The sequence below is a fragment of the Bradysia coprophila genome, unplaced genomic scaffold, assembly GCF_014529535.1.
Source record: "Bradysia coprophila strain Holo2 unplaced genomic scaffold, BU_Bcop_v1 contig_87, whole genome shotgun sequence".
Taxonomy (NCBI): domain Eukaryota; kingdom Metazoa; phylum Arthropoda; class Insecta; order Diptera; family Sciaridae; genus Bradysia; species Bradysia coprophila.
In genome coordinates, this window is record NW_023504014.1 from 1,207,540 (window position 1) to 1,220,188 (window position 12,649).

Sequence of the window (12,649 nt, forward strand, 5' to 3'; positions counted from 1 at the left end):
GTCGTTTAAGCCCCATATTAGGTCGGTGGCCGAAAATCTCGGGGAGATACCACCATTTTTATGGTGTGGTTGTTTTTAGCAAATTTTTAGCAAACTTTATGTCGCGAAACCTGAACCGATTTCATTAAACATTTTTTTTGCTGAAAGCTATTGACAAGACGCGTAGTTTGACACCAATATGAGGTCATTGTAAAATGAGGTCTCGGGGAGATATGACAAAAAGTGTTTTTTTGTATTCGACATTTCGAGATATTCTCAATAAATCTCAAATGATTTTTGTAAATTTGTTTTCCTGTAGATCTGATCTATATAATTCCACAATTGCTCCAAATGACACGAAATTAATTTTTTTTTGAAGTTTTTTGGTTCATTCTGCTTTGAAATAAGGTAAAATCACTTCGACCCAAACGTTGCCGAAATTACATTTTTTCAAATAAAAACTGAAGATCGGTGCCATTCGAAAGCTACAGCATGCGACTTCACCAGAAAAATAACTTTGGGTCAATCAGGTTAGTTGGATGAGTGTAATAGGCGAAAACAGCTTCCCAGTGGTGATAAGTGTCATCCTCGAATTTTCTAGCCAATTTTTAAACGGTTTTGAGTCAAAGAAACATTTTCTGTTAACCACCAATTTTGCGAAAAAAAAATCCTGGCTGTTAATGACCTCCGAAAAATATTACTTTTACAGACATATCTCTCCCAAATTTTGGGCTACCAACGTCATAATGAGCTTAAACTGCGCGTCTTGGCCATTGCTTTCAGGGAAAAAAAAGCTTACCGAAATCAGTTTTTATTTGGTGAAAATATTTCGATATGTCACAAACGTGTAGCGCAACTAACCGCTGACTTCTGCAATCACACAAGTCACACTTGGCAGGCTAAAAATTTAGAGTATTAAGTATAGTTTCCACTTAAAAAGAGCACTCCGCTTAGCCTCCGTTTACATGACAGTTGTAAAATAGAACAAAGGAACTGTCACGTAAACGGAGTAAAAATTGAAATAAATTCAATCTCCACTCCGTTTGCGTGACAGTTCTTTTGTTCTATTTTACAACTGTCATGTAAACGGAGGCTAAACGGAGTGCTCTTTTTAAGTGGAAACTATACTTTAGAGTATTAGAAAATTTATAGACTGATTTGTTACCGCAAAACATAGCCAGCACAATTAACTTTATGACTCACAGTTAACGAAATTTGTAACGCAACTAACCATGGAATTACCCGAATATATACTGGCATTGGCAAATATTGTTCATGTAATGGATCATTTTCGCAGGAGGCAAACTGTTTTGTAATGGTCAACTTTCGCATGGGACAGTCATTAAAAAGTTTACGTGCACAAAACTCATTGGTCTTCTGTTCTCATTTTTGTCTTTTCTATATAGTGTCATCCAAATCATCTGGATCACAACTGAATTTCCAAATGTTCGTTTCCTCATGTTACTAAAACTATTTTCCAGAGTATATTTAACCGACTGGAAGATAAGGTCATCAGCTGATGGCAAATCTAGTAACTAAGGCAGGTTCGTGAATAAATACCTCGGTATCATTTGAGTAAAAATACATTTTCGAAATGTTGTCCACATAGAGTATATTAGTTTTGGTGAGTCATTTATTCAACCTCAAGAATTACGTCTGTAGTGCAGTAAAATTCAAAAGATTTCTGTCTTCTTTTTTAACATTTATGGAGCCACTTCTGATAATCTTCATAAAAAAACTCACATACGAACGTATCATGCCCTCAAGAAAGCATTATAAACGAGAACATCAGCTACGATAAGACGTAGCAGTAAATTTATAATCAAGACTTTTTCAAGTGGCTTGATATTTATGGTTGCTACACGTATAAAATTAGTTCGGAGAAGTTATTGGAGAAATTCTTGTAATTCATTGAAAGTCTTGGCACAAAGTCTTTAAATTGAATCTGAAAGATGAAAAGTAGAGTTTTCGTGTGAATTTTGTTGATCAGATGCGAAGACCAGGTCAATAAACACACGAAAAGGAGACTCTTTGTTCTACTTATGTAGTGAACATGCTGAGAGCTTCGAAAGTAGTGCTTAGAACATGAAAAATACGGTTTTCGACGCATGCAGTATGTAATAGTACATTACTTACCAATGGAAACTTCAGAAAACCAACGACAATTTGTACAATGGAACAGGTATCCCTTTATCTGAACTCAAGTCGACCTGCTTGAACTGACCTGAATTTATCTGAAAACCGAAAATCAATAAAAGTTCAAGCAAATCAAGTCAGGACTTAGGTATACCTGAAAAATCCCAGATATACCTGAAATCTGACCTGATTTATGCGAACTTTTGCTGATTTTCAGGTTTCAGGTAAATTCAGGTCAGATTAGCCTGAATTTCAGGTTTCAGGTCAACTTGACCTGTTCCGAGCCTTAAATTTGATCTTGAAATATCAGTTTTCATGTAATATAACATGTTACGCACACGACATGTTATGGTGTCAAGTTCGTCTGCGGCTCGTACTGGTAATATCACACCTAGTACGTAAAACAACAACATTCTGCTATCGAAAGTACCTAGCTGTTTCGGATCCTGATAGCCCAACATTGCTCGACCGATTATCAGTTAGACCTAATCTTCTAGATAAAGCACACCATCTCTTGCTTCAATGGGTTCCTATTCAAACTGCTTCGTCAGTGCTCAGATTGGAGTTTCATTTTCAATTCTTACTTAAACGCTGGTCGAAATAATCTTACTGCATTCTACAGAGCGGTTAGTCGTTGTCATAATGACCACTTTTGTGTTTGTACTATGCTCTGTGCTATTAATATCAATAAATACGCAACATTCGGTTGAAGCAGCCAATCCTTGTCAATCGCGACGTTTTCAGCATGACTCCGTCGTATGCGTTTGCACTGAGAGCTACTGTGACACTCTAGATCCTATAACTCCAACCAAATGTGGAATTCTTCATGTGTACGAAAGTGATCGAGCTGGTAAACGTTTAGAGAGAAGAGACGTACAGTTTGGCAACGATTTGACTGGAGTTTCGTTTCGCAATGTAACAATCAACCGAAATCTGAAGTATCAAGAAATCATAGGATTTGGTGGTTCTTGGAGCGATGCTGCCGCCATCGGATTGAATCGTCTTTCATCGAATCTTAGAACCAAAGTGCTACACTCTTATTTCTCAGATGAAGGCATCGAATATTCGACTGCCAGAGTTGTCATCTCTGGTTGTGATTTCTCTAATAGACCATATACGTACGATGACGTTGCTGACGACTGGGAGTTGAATAACTGGGCTCTTGTTGAGGAGGATTTGCAAATGAAGGTTTGAGAGTGTTACCTTGTAACCGATTCGACTTTGGATTACTAATTTTTCCCCTCCGTTAGTTTCCTCAAATGAAGGAAGCATTGCAGCACGCAGACAAATCGATTAAGTTTATTGGCTCGTCATGGAGTCCCCCAGCATGGATGAAAACAAATGGAAAACTTAACAATGGAGGACAGCTCATTTCTGAAGCAGGTTCATACCAATGGAAACAATACGCCAAATATCTCCTAAAGTAAAATGTTGTGATGTTCCGACGATCTGACCACTTTCTGACCTAATGTCTTTCATTCAGATTCTTTGAATCGTACAAAGCCAATGGACTTCCTTTCTGGGGCATGACAATTCAGAATGAACCAATGACTGGATGGGATGCATCCTTTCCATGGAACACTTGTGGATTTAACGCTGAGATGGAACGCGACTTTGCTAAACTCGATCTGGGACCCATTTTCGAAGCCGCTGGATTTCCGCCCGAATCTTTTCACATTCTGGCACTTGACCACAATCGCCCTCTGGCCAAAGACTGGGCTGACGTCGTCTTTAATGACACAGTCGCTTCACGCTATTTGGCTGGTCTTGCTTTGCATTGGTATTTTTACGGTACTGCTGGTCCATATTCAGTCTATGACGACATTCACGACAAGTTTGCCGATAAAATTCTTCTCGCTACCGAAGCATGCAATCGAAATGATGATGACAATGATCCCATCGGATTAGGTCTATGGGTACTAGCTGAAGACTATGCTCATGATATTCTACTGAATTTACTACATCGAGTTCAAGGATGGATTGACTGGAATCTGGTTTTAGATATGGAGGGTGGACCGAATTGGGTGGGAAATACGCATTCGGCGCCAATCATTGTCAATCCAGAGGCTGGAGAATTTTACAAAAACACTCAGTACTACAGCATGGCTCATTTTTCGAAATTTCTTCCACCTGGTACAGTTCGCATTGGTGGAATGGTAGAGGAGGAAGGTAAACTGGAACTGGGAGTCTTTGAAAGACCTGACGGTGGAACAGTTGTTATTGTAATTAATACATACGATCAGGAGCAGTACTTCAATTTGAATGATCCTGATGTGGGTGATGTACGAGTGAAAGTTGAACCACATTCATTCAACTCAATGGTATATTATGGCGAGGAGTGTGTTAGTGGTAGTGCAAAGGTGTTTCATCCGATAATGATAATGATTTTAATATTGCCAGCGCTGCTTTCGTTAGTCTAAGTAGAACTTTCTGAATAAAAGAGAAGAAAACATAAATTGAGATTTCCTTTCGAGTAGGCATCATAGAGGCGGAAACCCAAATCTAAGATTCCTTGTTTCCCTTTCCCAAGTACTTCTCCTTCAAGCACTTTCCATGATGCCAAATATTCTCATCGTGGAGAATCGATGGACCGATCACCGATCTATTCTATGGAGATGAATATTAAGCTTGCAGTGGTTCGTGACTACTCGCCGTCGTTCCGATATAGTCACTTTCAGAATCTCATCGTTACTTGATTTTGTGCTTCTCTCTCAGACAAGCCTGATAATTGAATGTTAATTCCCTTGACTGTAAGTCAGGGTCTTATGCCGGAAAATACCCTAGAATGTTTGTATACCAAAGGTTGTATGAAATGTTATGAAAAACGGAATTGTTTGTCCCAATATTTTGCTTGTATACACGATAACTTGAGTAATTATCAACCAATTACCAATTTTATTTTTTTAATCGACGCAGAATTGAATTCCTGAGGTTAAGTTCGAAGATGGGATATGTGGGATTAAGGATCTGAAAGTTATTCCAGAAAAACAGTATTTTCCACTGTTGGAAAATTCAATCGAAAAAGATTACTTTGATGAAATTTGATTTTGTTGGTTATATTAGTTATCGCGCATGTTAGTTGGCTATCACGGTGATAGTCAGCTATCACGGTGATAGTCAGCTATCACGGTGATAGTCAGCTATCACGGTGATAGTCAGCTATCACGGTGATAGTCAGCTATCACGGTGATAGTCAGCTATCACGGTGATAGTCAGCTATCACGGTGATAGTCAGCTATCACGGTGATAGTCAGCTATCACGGTGACAGTCAGCTAACACGGTGATAGTCAGCTATCACGGTGACAGTCAGCTAACACGGTGATAGTCAGCTATCACGGTGATAGTCAGCTATCACGGTGATAGTCAGCTATCACGGTGATAGTCAGCTATCACGGTGATAGTCAGCTATCACGGTGACAGTCAGCTAACACGGTGATAGTCAGCTATCACGGTGATAGTCAGCTATCACGGTGACAGTCAGCTATCACGGTGATAGTCAGCTATCACGGTGATAGTCAGCTATCACGGTGATAGTCAGCTATCACGGTGATAGTCAGCTATCACGGTGATAGTCAGCTATCACGGTGATAGTCAGCTATCACGGTGATAGTCAGCTATCACGGTGATAGTCAGCTATCACGGTGATAGTCAGCTATCACGGTTATAGTCAGCTATCACGGTTATAGTCAGCTATCACTCATGATAGTTTTCTACAACGGTGATAGTCAGCTATTACAGGCAAAATTAGCATATTTCACGCCATGACATAAAATATTTATAAAATTTTATGAAAAACCAATTTCTGAATCGTTACTCAAATGTATGGAATGACACTAAAAAAACAATCAAACAATCATGATTAAAGGTTTTGTGAATGTAGAAAGTACCGGGGGGTACATAAGTGTAAGGGAAGAACGACTGCTAGGAATTTCGCGCCGCGCCTTATATTTTGTATAAGGAAAATGTCACTTTGTGGGTTATTGTGAATGACACGGCGCGAAATTCCTCAACACCGGAAGAACGTCTACCGTCCTATTTTATATTGTACCAAAGTGAAAGAGTCCTCTAATCGTTCCAAATTCGCATCTTTAGACCCGTACGAAGTACTGGGGTCTTATAGGTTTACGCATACGTTTGTAACACGTCGAATTAGACTCCCTGAGTAAGGGGAAACCTATTGTGGTTGTCTAGAGATGCCAAATCCGCGAAAAAAAAATGTCCGTCTGTCCGTCTGTCTGTCTGCACGATAACTTGAGTAAAACGCATCCGATTTTGAAAATTCTTTTTTTTTGCCGTTTGGTAATGTCAAAAGACAGGCTAAGTTCGAAGATGAGTGATTTTGGATCGACCCCTCCCGAGCTGTGGCCCAATAAGTGCTTTACGGTTTTTCGAAGATATCTCCGGACATTCAAACGTTACACTTGTAACTGATACGTCAAATAAAAGGTATTTACAATACCGATCGACAAAAAAAAAGTTTATGGAAATCGGATGACCGACTCGTGAGTTAGACCCCTTGGTGTGGAACAGGCACAGGGCGGCAAGCAGTTTTTGCTTGTAGGTCGGCCACATTTGAACATATTTCGTCTGTTTTAGCTTTATTAGATAGGTATTGACCGTACCAATCAGGGAAAAAAATTATTATGAAATTATGTTCTCCGGAGCGTGAGCTAGGTCTCTTGGAGTGAGCTCTTATCTGGCTACTCGGAAGTACAGTGAACGTGGTGTATTTTGACAATATCTCGAGTAAATTTTGACCGAATTTCATGATTTTTTTTGTTTGAAAGGTATTAACGAATGTAAAGCGTCGGTACTATTTCCGGTCTCCTAACAAAATGGCTGCCGGCGGCCATATTGGATTTTAGTAAAATTGAAGTATCTTGGGGAAAATGGTACTTAGAGAGTTTCTGTTAACATGGAAATAATGTGTTAAGTGTGAGGGGTTTCAGGGATTCCATATATGGACATCTATATATACCTATATACAGCTATATTGAGCTATATACAGGCATATAGAGCTATATAATAGCATATTCCTCTGTGAAATGTTTATTTACAGTGAAATATAGGTAAATATAGCGGTATACAGCTGTTTAAATAGGAATTTATGAAATTTGACTTCGTACGGGGCTGTCTATATTGACTCCGGCAATTTAGTTGTATATGATAACAAGGCAAAGAGTGGATAATGTAAGTGATTTAAAAGGAAGAATAGTTTTTCAGCAGAGAAGAAAATGAAGTAAGAGAAATGAGGAGTTACACATTAAAGGCTTTTGATACGAATAGGTGTTTCGTACGGGTCGGCGTTAGCTATGTTTTACTTTTGTTTAACAATAAGACTAAAACTGAATAATAGACGACTTATACGAGTGGGAAGTTTGCGGGCAGAGCGGAGCGAGGGCCGTAATTCACACGAGTCTCTGTCTATTTATATATTGTTGATTAAAAATCTGGCCGCAAATTTACAAGAAAATAGAGAACAGAAAAAGTGGTTTTCCAAAAAACTTGTACTCAAGCGAAGGTTTTATATCAGTTATTTGTGATGTTTCGGAAGATTAACAATGGAAAATAAAATGAAATTGATTAAAAATATATTGAAAAAATTGTCAGTCAAGGGACCTGACCCGCCCAAAAGGTGGGGCCTAGTTTTTCGATCAGAAAAAATGTTAAATTCGAGTCTGATTAGTTGATCATAGTTGCTAATGGTGTCGGTGAAGCCATCGGTCTACCAGCTGCTTTCTCGTCTCTTTTGAAGTTCGTCAGATCCGGTATACCGAGCTTGTTAACAAATTCTTCACTATCCGTCTAAATATACAGGATTCAGACTTATTGAGACTATTACCTTATCTTAAGAGCACCACTCAAGAATCGCCGAAACCTCTTCCTAGAAAAATCTTGAAAATTCCTATATGGTGGGAATGCGGAAAATCGGTTCCATATCCGCCACCGTTAAAGATAGGAAAGACTGCCATACCTTATTTCTGATAATTTCATGGAGAAGAAATCTTCTGAACATCATTTCCTTGCAAAAATTAAATTTAACTCGCATTTTGAAACTCAACTTTTTTTCTGACAAAAAAGTCCAGTGAAAATGGAAAATTCGGAAAACCAAAGTATGTCAAAAAAAAAAACTTTGGACTTTACTCTTTCATTTGAGCTACGGCAGGAGGCATGGCGACAGGGACTAAACTAAGGAACATCGCAGGTGGGAATTTTCCCACCTGCGCCCCTCTAATTCCCACCTGCGAATCCAGATCTGCCCACAAGAAAAATTACAATTATCTGACTTGAAATAGTCAAATGAATGTAATTTTAATACAAATTTTGCCTGCGGCGCATTGAACCTAATTGAAAAATGATAATGGCATTGTCGATATCAGTTTTCTATAATCTTTTATCATCATTTAGATGGAGATACAGAATCAAAGTATTTCACATTTGTAGCTTTCACTTTCCTAAAAACTAAAAAAAATGGAAAGAAAACAGGCATGTAAAAAGTGACACTAAAGGAACTAAATCATTCGAAAGGTTTTGGCCTAGAACTATTTTCAGTGAAGTGGCGTATGAAACTCTAAAATGGAGTTATTAACAAAAATGTGAATTTTGTTTCTCATTTATTTCTCTCTGGTGTGTTAACGTAAAAATCGGTAGAAATTCTCAAAAAATGTCTGTATGGAGGGTAAACATCCGAGATTTTTTTAGATTTTTTGGACGCCTATTTAACGATGAAAAAATTCAATAATTTTTTTCCATATGCTAGACAAAATGTGTTACTACCGTTTTTGGTCACTTGATTTGTCTTCATGGAATGTGCCTTACAGTCAAAGGCAGTCAATTTTCAGCATAAATTTGCTTCAGCTGTTTTTCAGCTGATCCACACATACAATCAAAACTGGTTTTCCTTGTTCATACGGTTGAAGCTGCTACACGCACGCGCATGATAGTGGTAAAACCGTATAAAGACGTATAAACGGTTGTTATTGTTTGTATGGATCAGCTGAAAAACAACTGAAGCTAATTTATGCTGAAAATTGACTGCCTTTGACTGTATGTAATTTACTCAGATTTTTTAAAATGGCGGAACACAGCCTAATTTAACGAAGAATATTTGAATAAATATTTTTACCTATAAGTAGGGGTCCAAAAATTCATCAAAAATCACAAATGTTATAGACGTTACTTGAGAATTTTTTCAGTTACATCCATTGAGATATATAAATTATAGACAAAACTCATCCTCATACCCAAAAACTCACCACTATTGTGATTTTTAGGGCTGATATTCTACCAAAAATACCTTTTAGTCCAGTAAACCGATAATTATCTGTAATTTTCTGGAATTTGATTTTTAGGTCATATTGTTCATTTTCTCCATCAGGTATGATCGGCAACTTGACGAGACTTTACATTTTGACATTTTGAATGATTTTTTGGATGCAAGACCCTAGACTTACGGTCAGGGGAATAATTCCATTTAAATCGTAAAATATATTTACGTCAACGTCCTGAACACATGATATTATTTTTGGATAAAAAATTGTTACTTTGGCGCCCAAGATTTTGTGTTTAGGCGCCCCTTCGAAAAATTTCCCACCTGCACAGAAATCCTTATTTTAGTCCCTGCATGGCGACTTGATAATAATTCTTCAAACCTACACATCGCATTAAACTCTGAAAGTCTATAATTACTGATGGTCATATTTTCAGACCTTTGTCACAAAATGCAGTATGCAAACTTCACAGGTGTAGTGTCTACACCTGTTGAGCCAAAAATACTATTTATCGTGAATTCGAACACAGCTGGTACGTTTAATTCTGCCGCCATTAGATCACGGTCAGTGCGTTTAATGCATTTATTGTGATTGTCGAAATCGAATTCTCTCGCGTGTCGCAACTGTCAAAGTTAATGTTTTTCTTTTACATTTTGATACATGTGCACATCGGTCGACTAGTTTAGTTAACCAAACGATTTAAGTGCACAATTTAACATAGTATCCAATAACAAACAGTAACAATGAGGCGTCTAAAGAAGGTAAGAACTAGCTACATTCCCATCCCAACTAAATTCATTTCCACCGAAATATTGTAATTGTTGAGGTTATGTTTACAACTACCGAAGAATCCCTTCACGTGTACAGGCTCATTTATTTCCTTGAATGTTTCAGTATGAATCGGGTGAAGGATCCCAATACATCAGCAGACGACAAGCGTTGAGAAAACTTCAACTGTCCTTGAATGACTTCCGTCGTCTATGTATTTTGAAAGGAATTTATCCACGCGAACCAAAACACCGACGTAGAGCACAACGAGGTTCTTCAGACATCAAAATCTTGTACCATTCAAAAGACATCAAGTTTTTGTTGCACGAACCGATTGTCTGGACATTGCGAGACTACAAGGTAATAGCACGGTGCTGATAGTACATGACATGACATGACGTTTGTGTACATCTGGTCGTAAACGAAATTTTGTGATTTTTAGATTTTCAATCGCCGAACGAATCGCGATCGGGCTGTGCGTGACTTCCGAAACCTGAAACGTCGATTGGACGCTTTTCCCGACCTGAAGCTTGATCACATTGTCAAAGAACGTTATCCAACGTTCATCGATGCCATCAAGGATCTGGACGATTGTCTTACGTTGCTGTTCTTGTTTAGTACATTCCCGTCGCTGAAGTTCGTTCCTCGTGAACAGTCAGCCATGTGCCGACGATTAACAATCGAATTTCTGCACGCCATGATCGCATCGAAATCGCTGCGCAAGGTGTTCATTTCGATCAAAGGATATTACTTCCAGGCCGACATCAAAGGGCAAAAGGTTACATGGATCGTGCCGCATTACTATCCGTTCCAACCGCAATCCAAATCCGACGTTGATTTCAAAGTTATGTCCATTTTCGTGGAATTCTACACGATTATGTTGGGCTTCGTGAATTTCCGGTTGTACCATTCGTTGAATCTGACGTATCCGCCTCAATTCCCGAAACAAATTGGCCAAGACGACAATGCCGATCTTTCCAATGAACACGAATTTGTATCGGAAAGGATAGCTGCGCTCAACATCGATCTACTGAAAACCGATCCGACGGCTCAGGATGAAGAAGAAGAGGAGCTGGACATTGACCTACTTGCGTCCGATGCCGATTCCGAAAAAATCAAAAAACTCAAACAGGAAGCCGTCGAAGTGAAAAAACTCAAAACTCTGTTCAAAGGACTAAAATTCTTCATCAATCGAGAAGTGCCCCGTGAACCATTGGTGCTGATTATTCGTTCGTTCGGCGGTAAAGTATCTTGGGACAAGGGTTTATTCGCTGGAGCTACTTTCGACGAGACCGACGAGACAATCACTCATCAGATCGTCGACCGACCACAGGTTTCCAAGCAGTATATGTCCAGGGATTACATTCAACCGCAGTATGTCTTCGATTGTGTGAATCAGATGACGTTGTTGCCGGTAAACAAATATTTCATCGGAGCCGTACTACCAGCACATTTGTCACCGTTCGTCGATCCGAATCGTGAAGAGATTTATATTCCACCAGAGGAAAAGGCGTTGCGCGATCCATCGTTGATTGAGACCCATGGTAAGGTTTTGGTTCAAATTCATTTTTCTTTCGATTCAATTCTAACGTTCTACTCGTTCCGCAGAACAAAGCGATGATACAGATGACGAAAAAGAGCCTCAACCAAAATCCGATGATGAAGAAGACATCCCCGAACCGGAACGTGATGCACAGTTGGAAGAAGCTTTCAAATTGGAACGACAAGATGACTCCGATGAAAGTGATGACGAGGACGAAGATGACGACGAAGAAACCAGAGAAAAGAAGAAAAAGCGTCGAGAAGAGGTAAACTAAAATCACAAATTTCAACAGCCAGAAACGCTCAAAAATGATTTTTCAATTTTTCAGAAAAAGAAAATGGCCGTCACGGCTGGAAAGTTGCATAAGGAGAACACCCGGGCGTTGAAAAAAGTAGAAACAGAGGAGCACCGATTGAAGGCGCGAATGGTGAAGCCACGACACAGAAATCTGTTCCGGAAATTAATCAAAGAGAAGCAGGAAAAGCAGAAGGAACATTGGTTGTTGGACAAGAAACGAAAGCGATTCAATGCTGCGGAAAAAGAGACGAAGAAGAAGCGCAAAATCGAGGAACGGCAAAAGAATTTAAAGTCGTAAATGTTTTGTCTGCAGCTTCTCCCTTTACGATTAAAATTTGTTAAGACTCTAAACGATTCGCAGCGTTTTTCTTCACTTCCGAGCTTCTAAAGGCTACGGTTATTGCCCAAGTCAACCCTAAATTTAGAATCACTGTCTTGGATGACTGAATCCATATGTCTTCAGCTAAATCCAATAAACGAAGAAATACAAACAAGTTATTGAATCCCAACAAAAATCTCTTCGAGAAAAGTGTGACGCAGTCTTTGAAGTACAATTTCTAAAATGAATGATATCGCTAGAGTTGACGCTTTCAGCTTCGTTAGGCAAAAATTAAATTTTACACCCAATTAGTTCAAACAAGCTGGCTTAGGTTT

The 12,649-nt window shown here is 38.9% G+C and overlaps 2 protein-coding genes across 2 annotated transcripts; both read left to right on the forward strand.

Moving 5' to 3' along the window:
• The first annotated feature begins 2,669 nt into the window (after nucleotides 1-2,669).
• LOC119084625 (lysosomal acid glucosylceramidase-like) lies at nucleotides 2,670-4,566 on the forward strand. Its single transcript, XM_037194693.1, has 3 exons — nucleotides 2,670-3,303; nucleotides 3,366-3,538; nucleotides 3,599-4,566. The coding sequence occupies exons 1-3, from the start codon at nucleotides 2,758-2,760 to the stop codon at nucleotides 4,533-4,535; spliced, it is 1,656 nt and encodes a 551-aa protein (XP_037050588.1). The 5' UTR covers nucleotides 2,670-2,757; the 3' UTR covers nucleotides 4,536-4,566.
• Nucleotides 4,567-9,958: 5,392 nt separating this feature from the next.
• LOC119084626 (pescadillo homolog) lies at nucleotides 9,959-12,349 on the forward strand. The gene is made up of 5 exons (XM_037194694.1): nucleotides 9,959-10,148; nucleotides 10,282-10,515; nucleotides 10,598-11,699; nucleotides 11,764-11,963; nucleotides 12,027-12,349. Exons 1-5 carry the CDS (start codon nucleotides 10,131-10,133, stop codon nucleotides 12,291-12,293), a joined length of 1,821 nt encoding a protein of 606 aa, XP_037050589.1. The 5' UTR covers nucleotides 9,959-10,130; the 3' UTR covers nucleotides 12,294-12,349.
• Nucleotides 12,350-12,649: the final 300 nt, after the last annotated feature.

Bases quoted from the DNA above. Each gene is read 5' to 3' on its own strand.
- LOC119084625 (XM_037194693.1), top strand. From the start codon at position 2,758: ATGACCACTTTTGTGTTTGTACTATGCTCTGTGCTATTAATATCAATA. The intron at 3,304-3,365 runs GTTTGAGAGTGT...CCCCTCCGTTAG, and splicing joins AGGAGGATTTGCAAATGAAG to TTTCCTCAAATGAAGGAAGC. The intron at 3,539-3,598 runs GTAAAATGTTGT...TCTTTCATTCAG, and splicing joins TACGCCAAATATCTCCTAAA to ATTCTTTGAATCGTACAAAG.
- LOC119084626 (XM_037194694.1), top strand. The intron at 10,516-10,597 runs GTAATAGCACGG...TGTGATTTTTAG, and splicing joins GGACATTGCGAGACTACAAG to ATTTTCAATCGCCGAACGAA. The intron at 11,700-11,763 runs GTAAGGTTTTGG...CTCGTTCCGCAG, and splicing joins ATCGTTGATTGAGACCCATG to AACAAAGCGATGATACAGAT.